The 10,661-nt window shown below is 45.0% G+C and overlaps 1 protein-coding gene and 1 pseudogene across 6 annotated transcripts in view; one reads left to right on the top strand and one right to left on the bottom strand.

The window, feature by feature from the left end:
- Positions 1 to 1,037: 1,037 nt before the first annotated feature.
- LOC102007950 lies at positions 1,038 to 6,374 on the bottom strand (annotated as a pseudogene).
- Znf131 (zinc finger protein 131) overlaps positions 5,778 to 10,661 on the top strand; it is a 39,557-nt gene continuing 34,673 nt past the window's right edge. Inside the window, exons 1-3 of one of the 6 annotated variants that reach the window (XM_013518453.1) lie at positions 5,778 to 5,890; positions 6,867 to 7,005; positions 8,311 to 8,412. In XM_013518453.1, the coding sequence (XP_013373907.1) occupies positions 5,792 to 5,890; positions 6,867 to 7,005; positions 8,311 to 8,412 (340 nt within the window). In that variant the 5' untranslated portion in view covers positions 5,778 to 5,791. The other 5 variants (XM_013518454.1, XM_005392751.2, XM_005392749.2 and 2 more) reach the window with 5 other exon arrangements.

Raw genomic sequence — 10,661 nt, 5'->3', positions numbered from 1 at the left:
TCTCGGGGATAAGACCAAGACCTTCTCTGTGTTACCCATACTTATTTGGTTATCAGAAGAGAGGAGGAGAGTACTCAAGAAGGGCGGGAACCACTCAAGGACTTCTCCAAGTAAGGTATTAAGGTAATCCACCCAGGAGTGAGATGCCTGAAGCTACAGTCTTTATTTAGTTGAGATAGGGTCCAGGTGTCCTTGGCTGTGACCTTATCTTATCCTTTGAGGTTTTCCAGCTTCATCTGCCATTACAGGCCTTAGCAGGGATTAGTGAGTCACAGAGGTTCACTTCCTGAGTCCACCATCCATTTCCAAACAAGGAGCCTAGGCCTTGGACAGACTCACAAGTGAATATGCAAAGCCAACTGATTAATTTAAGTCCTGCTCAGAGCTGCTTTGTAGTGGTCTCCATCACATATTAAGAGATCAGGGAAGGGGCTGGGGATTTAGCTCAGTGGCACAGCACCTGCCTGGCAAGCGCAAAGTCATGAGTTCGATTCCTGGTACTGGAAAAAAAACAACAAAAAAAAGAGAGAGAGAGAGAGGATGATCCACAGAGGGAGAAAGAGGACGATCCACAGAGAGATCAAAGAGTAGGCTGCAATGAGTTCCATGATCAGGATAAAACAGAAGTGCTGTAAAAGCAGCAGCATTTGGTTCTCAATGGACCCTTCAACATCCTGGGAGTGTCCAAGTTCTAGGAGAAAAGCAACTATCTCCAAACCTGGATTTTATTGCATTCCACATTGTTGTACAGGCTGGGAAGAAAGCTGAACTTGGTAGCAGCCACCATGTGCAATATTACTGAGAAGAGAACTGCGGACCATGAGTGCTACCTCCTGCTTAGCTTTGCTACCTTCCACGATTTCTTAAAAGTGTGAAATACACAATTTCACTAGAACTTGTTTGCACGTTAAATTATGCAAAAGAATATATATAACTGTATAAGAAGAACTGCATATGAACACCTCGTGGTGGCTAAAAATAATGAACTCTGGAATAGACCCCAGGATTTAATGCAAAAACCCCACTCTAGAAAACTTTCATGCTTCTAACTTCACTGAATCCAACACTGAAAGTGCATCTTTACACCCCTCAGCTTCTCCCAACTCTTTCTCACTTTGACATATCTGCTGAAGTTCAGTATATGCAGCCTCTAACCTGTGCTAGCGATCTGGGAACATCATCCCGGACTCTTGCCGGGTCCTCTCCCCCTGCTTGTAATACCATTTCCAGCTTGCACGTTTTCGGTCTTTTCCTAGTTGTTTGGCTTCTTTTTCATATATCCCTTTTTCTTTGACCACTTGTTTCATCATGCTGGTCTTGATCTTGATCTGTCTAGTGAATGATGGCTCATGATCCCTGGAACCTCAGAGGAAGAAGGGGCAGAGGTCAGGAGTGGCCTTGCAGGGCAAGAGCACAGGGTGGTGGTGGGGGGGGGGGGGGGGTGCCTGTGATTTTTGCTGTTTGGCCTCTGACCTGTCTTCCCCTCTGGTTCTGCAGGAATGATCAAGTAACTATACTATTTTAGAATTCCCAAGTCAGTGTTAGGAGTTTGACTACTACATAATCTGGAAAGCAACTAAATATCCATCCTTAAGAAGAGTCACAAGTTACTTAAAGACACTGTCTGAAAAATACATTGTTAGATGATCTCATTATGTGACTATCAAGAGTGTATTTACACAAACTAAAATGGCTACAGTGCTACCATGTGATACAATCTTAGGAGACCACTTGCAATTATGTGGCCCATGATCGCTTGCAATTATGTGGCACAGGATCGCACATATTACCTGAGCCCAGCAGGGTGGCTGAAGGAAGAAAAGAAAGGAATAGCCCTTGCTGGGCGTGGTGGCACACCCCTGTAATCCCAGCACTCCAGAGGCTGAGGCAGGAGAATCATTTCAAGCTCGAGGCCAGCCTGGGCTACAAAGTGAGCTCACGGTCAGCCTCAACTGCCTGTCTCAAAATGAAAAAAAAAAAAAAAAAAAGCCCCAGTGATTTTGGCAGTTTATTTGTGGGATATGTAAAACATCAGAAGCCTCTTTTAAAAAAATCTGGATTTGTCATGAACCTTTCCTCAGCTTGATGTCTCTGAGGACTCACTGGGAACACCCAGAATTTTCAGTTACCTTGGCAGTTGAAAAGATAAACTAAGTTTTAGTCTATAAGTAGCTAACAAGTAGAACACAAATCTTCTATGGGGGTATAACAAGGATGGCCATTTACTGACAGCCAATTTGTACTATGTGCTAAGCTAAGTGCTTCCCATGTGTTCTCGTTTAGGTCCCACAACAATCTCATTTTATTTTATTTTATTTTATTTTGGTCTTCTTGAGACAGGGTCTCGCTATGCAGTTCAGGCTGGCCTTGAGCTCACTTTGTAGCCCAGGTTGGTCTCGAACTCACAACCCTGCCCCTGCCTCAGCCTCCCAACTGCTGGGATTACAGGCGTGCGCCACCATGCCCAGTTTAACCCCTCCTTTTCTAAAGGTGATTATCTCAGTGATTTTATTATACTAACAGAAAGCTTGCTAACAGATACAAAAACATTTTGACTTTTGTCTTGCCCATTCTTTCCTGTCGTTTCACTTGCTCTCTGACAAAATCTAGCTGTGGTGCCCTATGGAGACTCTGCCATGGAAGGAAGCCTTGTAAAGAAATGATTTCCTTAGTCTCGGAGCCCAGGATGAACTGAATTCTGTCAAGAACCCCTCGAATGTGTCAGCTTTCCACCGCTGTGACAAAATAAATTTAAAGAAAGAAAATCAATTTAAGGGAGGAAATACTTACTTTTGCCCCTAACTTCAGAGGTTTGAGTCCATAGCCACTTGGCTCCACTACTTCTGGGCCTGTAGTGAGACAGATCACGGTGGGGAGGATGTAGCGGCGCAAACTGCTCGCCTCATGGTAGACTGAAGGCAGAGAGAGGGCTGGGGGCAAGAGGCTGGGGGCGTACACCCTGCTAGGACACACTCTCAATGGCCTACTTTCTTCAACCAGGCTCCACCACCTAAAGTTTCCACCATCCTCCAGTAATGCCATCATATTATGCATCCATCAAGTGATTAATCCAGTGATGAGAGCCTTCATGATCTAATGATGTTATCCAAAGTCCCACCTCTCAGTACTCCAGCACTGGGGACTAAGGCTTTAATACATGAGCTTATGGGGAAATGTATCACTCCCAATCCAAAATGGTGACCACCGAAACAAACCTCCTAGTCAAAAACCTTGGGATAATCTAGCTAGTACCTTGTCCTAGTTAATACGATGGTTGAAGCCTTATGAAATATCCTGGGAATCAAGTGGGTGTGGTGGCGCATGCCTGTAATCCCAGCAGTTGGGAGGCTGAGGCAGGAGGAGTACTGAAAGTTGAGGCCAGCCTGTACTACATAGTGAGACAGGCTCAAGAAGACAAAAAAAATTTTAAAAACCCCTGAGAACCCAACTATGTGACAGATTTCTGATTCACAGGCTATGAAATATTGTTTTTAGCCACTATGCTCTGAGGGGTAATTCACTGCACAGCCTTAGATAATAAAGATAATACATCTTCCAATTTCAAAATTCTCCTCCATCCCCAACACACACATACCCTTTTCATAATCTTAGCTTTTAGTAGATGACCTGATAACCTTTTATGTGAAAAATGTCTTCAGTTGTATAGGAATTTCTTCAAAAATTATCAGATCATCTCCCTCTACCAGATCCTTCCCCATCAATATTTAAAATAATTCTTCTCCATCCAAAACTAAATACATACAAAAAGCTAAAACTGCCTTGACCTATTATCCTCTATAAGTACTCCATTTCTTCTCTTGCCATCACAATTTTTCTTTTCCTAATTATTCCTTAACCTACTTAGATATAGACTTCTCAGTGGAGCTGGGCATTGTGGCATACACCTGTAATCCCAGCACTTGGGAGGCTGAAACAGAATCGTTGCGAGTTCAAAACCAGCCTGGGCTACAAAGTGAACTTAAGGCCAATTTGGTTTTTGTTCTTGTTTTTTTTTTCTTTTTTTGGTCTTTTTGAGGCAGGGTCTTGCTATGAAGTTCAGGCTGGCCTTGAGCTCACTTTGTAGCTCACGCTGGTCTCGAACTCCCGACAATCCTCCTGCCTCAGCGTCCTGAGTGCTGGGATTACAGGCGTGCCCCAACATGCCTGGCTCAAAGTCAGTCTGAACTGTATAGCAAGACCCCCTCTCAAAATGACAAAAAATAAATAAATAAATAAAATAGACTTCTCTGTAACCCCAAGAACTCCACTTTTTTTTTCCTGGTCTTTTGAGACAGGGCCTCGCTATGCAGTTCAGGCTGGCCCTGAACCTACCATGATCCTCCTGCCTCAGCCTCCGGAGTGCTGGGATTACAGGCATGCAACACCACCCCCGGCCACTTAATTTGTTCTTGCTAAGGTCTTCTACTAAAGATGTGTAAAGTACTTGACCATTCACACCATTGGGTACACGCTTTTGAGATACTTTTCTCTTGTGGCCTTCTTGATGTCATACTATTTTGGTTTTCCACCTTCTTCCAGCTGCAATACTCAGTCCTTTCAGGATCTTCTATTTTTACTACATCTCAGGGATAAAGTCCTAAGCCCTTACTTGGACACTGTAAGACTAGGAAGGCAAAACTCAAATACCCTAGAGGCTAGGCAAGCAAGGAAACGAATGCTACCGGCTGAGTCTAAGACTTTAGAAAGTGGTGGGGACTGGGATGAACTACATAGCTCAGACTCCATAAAAAGAGATGTTCTCTGGTTCGGTCCAGTTGTACAGCTCTATCTACTAAATTTTCCAAAACCCTTACTTTTATGTGCAATTTATCTTTTAAATTTGTGTGAATAATTTTTTTTTTATACCGGAAATCGAACTCAGGACCTTGCGCTTGCCAGGCAGGCACTTGTGCCGATGAGCTACATGCCCGACCCTTGTCTTTTTGAGACAGGGTCTTGCTATGTGGTTTAGGTTGCCCTTGAGCTCACTCTGTAGCCCAGGCCGGTCTTGAATTTGGAACGATCCTCCCGCCTCAGCCTCCTGAGTGCTGGGATTACAGGCATGTGCCACCACACTTGGCCTTGTGTGAATAATTATGACACTATTTTTTAGAAGAACGGTAGACCAAGTCAACCTACATGCCGCTAAACTATCACACTGCAGATTCTCCTTAACCAATCTCATTTATTCCCATGTCTTAAATATTCCCGTTATGCTGAAAAACTTCAAATCTAAAGTCACATATGTCATCGGATCCCTTCTTACAGATACTGGCTTTTCTTGAACGTCCTGCCCCATTGCCTTATTATGTGCTAAGCCCCAGTAATCAGACCCTATGCAATTACTGTTCAAGGTTTTATCTACTCTACCAGACTAAGAATGTAGAAACCACACGCACCTCGCTCACCGAGTTCCTTAAACAGTGTCTAGCATAATACTGACTCTCAAAACAAGTCTGTTAAAATCATGATTACATTCACTCTTGCACACGGCTATTTACCCTCACTCTCAAACTCTTTGGAAGAAAAAGACTTAAGTAAAATTCATCTACTGCATTATCCTCATAAACCTTTCTTTGGATGGAGGAATGAGGCAATCATCCGCGGCTGCTTGAGGATCACTGGCTTAACAGGGCGGAGGTGGGGGCCGGGAGAGCTGCAGAAAGAGCATCACGTGTAAGTGATTCCCACAAGATCCGCGTCCCCAGCCCAGCAAACACGTGCGCCGCGGGCTCGGCGAGGGCGCGCCCCGGGGAGAGCCCGGGGCCCCAACTCACTCGTGCCCCCGCCGATGAGCTCCGGCGAATACATGTGCAGGGCCAGAGCGGAGGGGCGCGCTGGCTCCAGCGGGGAAAATGGGGAGCGGGCTGCGCGTCAGCAGCACAGACAGGTACGGAGAGGCCCACGCCCCGGGAGGGGAGAACCCGGAAAGGGCATGCGGAGGACGGCCTGCGGGCTAGGTGAGGAGGGCGGGCCCGGGCCCGGGAGAGGGCGGGGTGGGGCGTGGCCGGGGAGGCGCGGAATACAAGTGTTCTGGGACTGGTTAGAGAGTGTATTCTGAATTCGGGGACGAAGCACTCACATCTGAGGTCAAAGGAGGGAGGCCGGGGAGAGGTGGAAGGGTGGCGATTTAGGTACCCCGCCCTCGATCTAGCTAGGGCCCGCACAAACCTAGCGCCACCGCAAGATGTTTTTCCCTTGGAGCGCGCAGCCTCACCCTCTGTGAGCGCCAAATACGTCTCAGTTGGCCCCGCCCCTACCAGGGGGTTAGGGGCGTGGCTCATCCCTTCATTGGTTTGCGCTCGGAAGGCGTCCGCGTCTTCCGGAGCCCGACGCGGTGACGCAGTACGTCGACGTAAGTGACGCGTAGGCCCGGGCCGCTCCTCCTTCCCTGAGTGAGTGCCGGCCCGGTCGGGGCGGGGGAGAAGAGAGAGGGCGGGGGAGGTAAAGGCGACCCAGGAGTCGTTTGGGCCGTGGGCCGGACCGGGTCCCGGGCGGCGGGAGCCCGGCCGGGCGGAAGGGCTTGGCGGGGCCGTTAGAGAGCCGCCGCGACTGCCGGTCCCCTCCCTTGCCGGACTTGCGCGCTCAGGCGCCCGGAGCCTCCGGCGCTTGCCCACCCCGCTCCAGCTCGCGTCTCCCGACTCCAATTAGGTCAGGCTCGGAGTCCCGCGGCCGCGGTCCGGCCCGCACCCCGCAGCGGCCACTCAGCTTGCCTTTCTTTCTTCCCTCGCCCTCTTCTCTTGCCTCATCTTCCCCCTTTTCACGTTCCTGGGGTGTTTTTTGTTGTTGTTGTTGTTTTATGCTTTGGAGGTTTTGTTTCTCAGCCCGAGCTCATGGGTGAACATTATCATGCGCCTCTTTTGTAGAGCAGCCGGACGGCCATGGAGGCTGAAGAGACGATGGAATGCCTTCAGGAGTTCCCCGAACACCACAAAATGATCCTGGACCGATTGAATGAGCAGCGAGAGCAGGACCGCTTTACCGACATCACCCTCATTGTGGACGGTGGGTAGGACAGAGGAGCGAATTCACGCCTTCGGTTTTCTCCCCTTCCACCACCCGCCTTTTTTTTTTTTTTTTTTTTTTAAACCCATCCTCTCTGGGCTCCCTACCAAAGTCTGGACTGGGACTGGAGGGCCTTTGACAGTGTCCGCTGACACAGATCATGCTGCACAAAGCTGGTTGGTTGGCGCCGCTTTCAGTATGAGCTGATGTCCATTGCGTTTTCAGTCCTCAGAGCCTATTGAAGTTTTTCTCATTTCACACTTAATAGTAGGATAGAGAAGATACTTGAGAATGTTTGGCTACTATGTGTCTTAAAATTCTTGTTTTTTCGCTTCTGTTGGTAAGCGGCTTTGGGGAGTCCCTCACCAGTCTTTTGGGAAGTGTTGATTTCTTTCCAGCTTTCCAGATGGTCTTGGGGGGTAGAATGTGAGAGAGAAGTTGGCTGCACTTGTATGCCCTTTCAGAGCCCCCAAAATAAATTGGGGTCTTTGCCAGCGTTAGTTGTTATTATAATTGAGGCAAACCCAGCTTGGCTATCTTTGCTAACTAGTGAAAGTTGTCTGTTTAAGGGAAGATACTCTTTATTGTAGGTCAATCATAGATTGAATTTCCAAGTACTAGGTATTTCCCATAGCAGACACACCTGGCTTTGTGCTTTTCTATGATTTTGTTTCTTTTTTTTTTTTTTGTCTCTTCAAATGATGCCTGACATTTTGGATTATTTTTGTATATATTTAACACTCTCAACTGGGTAGGCTATGGTTCTTGCTACTTGATTGAAGGTAATAGAAAGTCCTAGGACAGTGATGGCAAACCTTCTAGAGCTTTCAGTGCTAACAGCCTGCTGCTGCACGTTTGCCGTAGATCACTACCACTGTTTCGTTTTTGTTTTTGTTTTGTCTTTTTTGAGACAGGGTCTCACTCTTCAGTTCGGGCTGTCCTTGAGCTCACTTTGTAGCCCAGGTTGGCCTCGAACTTGGAATGATCCTCCTGCCTCAGCCTCCCCACTGCTGGGATTACAGGCGTGCGCCACCACGCCGGGTCGCCACCACTGTTGTAGGATGTTCCCTGTGTTGTAAACCAGCCTTTGTAAAACCTAACTTTAAGTCTTTGAAATAAAGACTTGACATCAGGTAGAAAATTTAAAATTTACCAAGATAGTTGATATTTTGGCTTCAATTTAGTAATTTGTATAGACTGGTAACTATATTGTGAAGAAGGATCTGTTTTACTTAAGACAGTTTTGCTTTAATTTTTGTGCATGGGTATAACTCCCTCCTCTTTTTTTTTTTTTTTTTAATTTAGGGCACCATTTTAAGGCCCACAAGGCTGTTTTGGCTGCTTGCAGTAAGTTCTTCTACAAATTCTTTCAAGAGTTTACTCAGGAACCTTTGGTGGAGATAGAAGGTGAGTACTTGTTTTAAATACAATATTTAATGAACATAATTGGTTTGTTAGTGGGTAAGATTGGTTTTTTTGAGGCACAAGAATTTTCAGTAAAGTGTGTTGTACAAATGATCGACCAGGATTGGAACTCTTAAGATAGTAGGTTTTGGGGTCTAAAGGAGTCTTTTCTGTTGTGCCACCATGCTCAGCTATGTTGCTGATACCAGTAGTCTACTGGTCAACTGCCATCTCTCTTTTTTTTTTTTTTCCTGTTTGGTTTTTATTTTTAGACAGGGTCTCACTATGTAGTGCAGGCTGACCTTGAACTTTCTTGTGTAGGCTGACCTCAGTGATCTTGCCTCAGCCACCAGAGTGTTGGGATTACAGGCGTGCACTACCACACCCACCTCTATGCTATTATCTCTTACTGGGCTTGTGTTTCAGACTAGTAAGAGTGCTGCTAAATTACTATACTAGCAGATGTAGTGATATACTAACAGAGGTACAGATGACATATCCAGAATGAAATAGGCTGTCAAAATATAGAAAAGACTAGGAAAGTTGAGCTAAAGTAGCCTTCAGAGGAATTCTAGTGGCTATAGAATGTCTTAGGATGCAAAGGATCATTAGTTAGGTATTGCCTTGAAACCAAAAGTGGTTTTTGTACTTGACTTTTTTTCTAGTAGCCTACCGAGTGCCAAGCATTGTGCAGTGTACTTTGTGTATTATCTGTGGCTCACATTAATCTTTGGGTATTTCTGTTTTCCAGTTTACACAGCGGGGAACAAATTCCAAAAGATTGTTTGCCCAAGGTTGCCCAGCTAGAAAGAGATTCAGTTTGTACTCTTATTTGCCATTCTTTCTTCTTTTGCTGTTAGAGTGCTCTTTCCCTACTCCATCAAAATTCAAAATTACAAGGAAATAAACCAGTTTGTCTACATAAATACAGACTCTTAAGTTCTGCCAGGGTTTTTGGATTTTGATTTTGTATCTCTCACTGTGTACTTACTCTTTGTTATGAATAGGTTGCCTAGAAACAGTATTCCCTTGGAAAAATTAGATGCCTGGGAGAGAAAAGAAAACAAAGAGTTAATATCCTTTTACTTTGGTATATTCCCCCAATGATAAATCCATAGATAATCTTTTGACTATCTATGAAGGACAGAACACAGGCATAATTGGAATTTCATGCAGCTTACTAAAGTGAGGATCTAGTGCCTGGATTGTATTGGTTTTACTACAAGGAGATACGCCCAACAGTTCATTCACCTGAGGCTTGTTAAATGTCTATCCTCAGGCAGATCACCTCAGTTGCATTTTGTTTCATTTGAAACTTAGGTTAATGGGCTTGTAGTGATCAGTTAAAATAATGTATATAGAGTGTCTGGCATTGTGTTTGTAATAGAGGGTATTTATCACATTGAGACTTATTGTATATATATTGTATGTTATGTTAGACCAAGGAGCTGAAAAGTATAACATCCCCAATGAAAAATGAACACTTTGTGAAGAAAATAAAAATAAGACATGTCTTAAAGAGTTTGTAATATCAACAGGTAAAGAAAAGATTAGAAAAAGTTAGAGACTGTTAGTGTGGAGTGATATCACTGAGGAGGGAGAAGAGGTTTAGTCTACATAGGAATGATTTCAGAAAAGAGTTCATTTCTGCAGTATCTTAAAAAGTCTTAAGTAACTCAGGCTCGAATATTCATTGCTGTTGGAGAGAATGACATTAGGAGTAGTGGGATTTTTTTTTTTTTTTTTTTCTTTTTGAGACAAGGTCTCGCTGTGCAGTTCAGGCTGGCCTTGAGCTCACTTGGTAGCGCAGGCTGGCCTCGAACTCGCAACGATTGTCCTGCATCAGCCTCCCGAGTGCTGGGATTACAGGCATGCGCCACCATGCCCAGCTGGGATCTTTTTCTGAAGGCCATTCACCTTGGAATTTTCTTGTGTGCTTGTCAATACCTCTGACCTGCCATATCTGTTGTAGTTTTGGAACATAAATCAACATTTAAAATGTAGACAGATAAAGTAAAATGGAAAGCACATTTTGTTATTTGGCCAGATTCAGGTTCAAAGAATAAATTTCGTCGATGTCTTATGCCCAAAACTAAGAGATTGCTTTCCTGTCTAGCAAGGTCACGTACCTATAAAGAAAGCCTTGGGCACATAATTAGAAAATTTGAGCTTTAGTCTAGGCTTTACTGTTTGTCAGTTGTTTGACCTTGGGCATCTTGGCTGCTGCTTTTTGTGTTTTGTTTTGTTTTTGG

This window comes from Chinchilla lanigera, unplaced genomic scaffold (genome assembly GCF_000276665.1).
Source record: "Chinchilla lanigera isolate Chin_1 unplaced genomic scaffold, ChiLan1.0 scaffold00045, whole genome shotgun sequence".
Lineage (NCBI taxonomy): Eukaryota > Metazoa > Chordata > Mammalia > Rodentia > Chinchillidae > Chinchilla > Chinchilla lanigera.
Note: the sequence above shows the minus strand (reverse complement) of the source record. Positions and strands in the feature narration are given on the sequence as shown.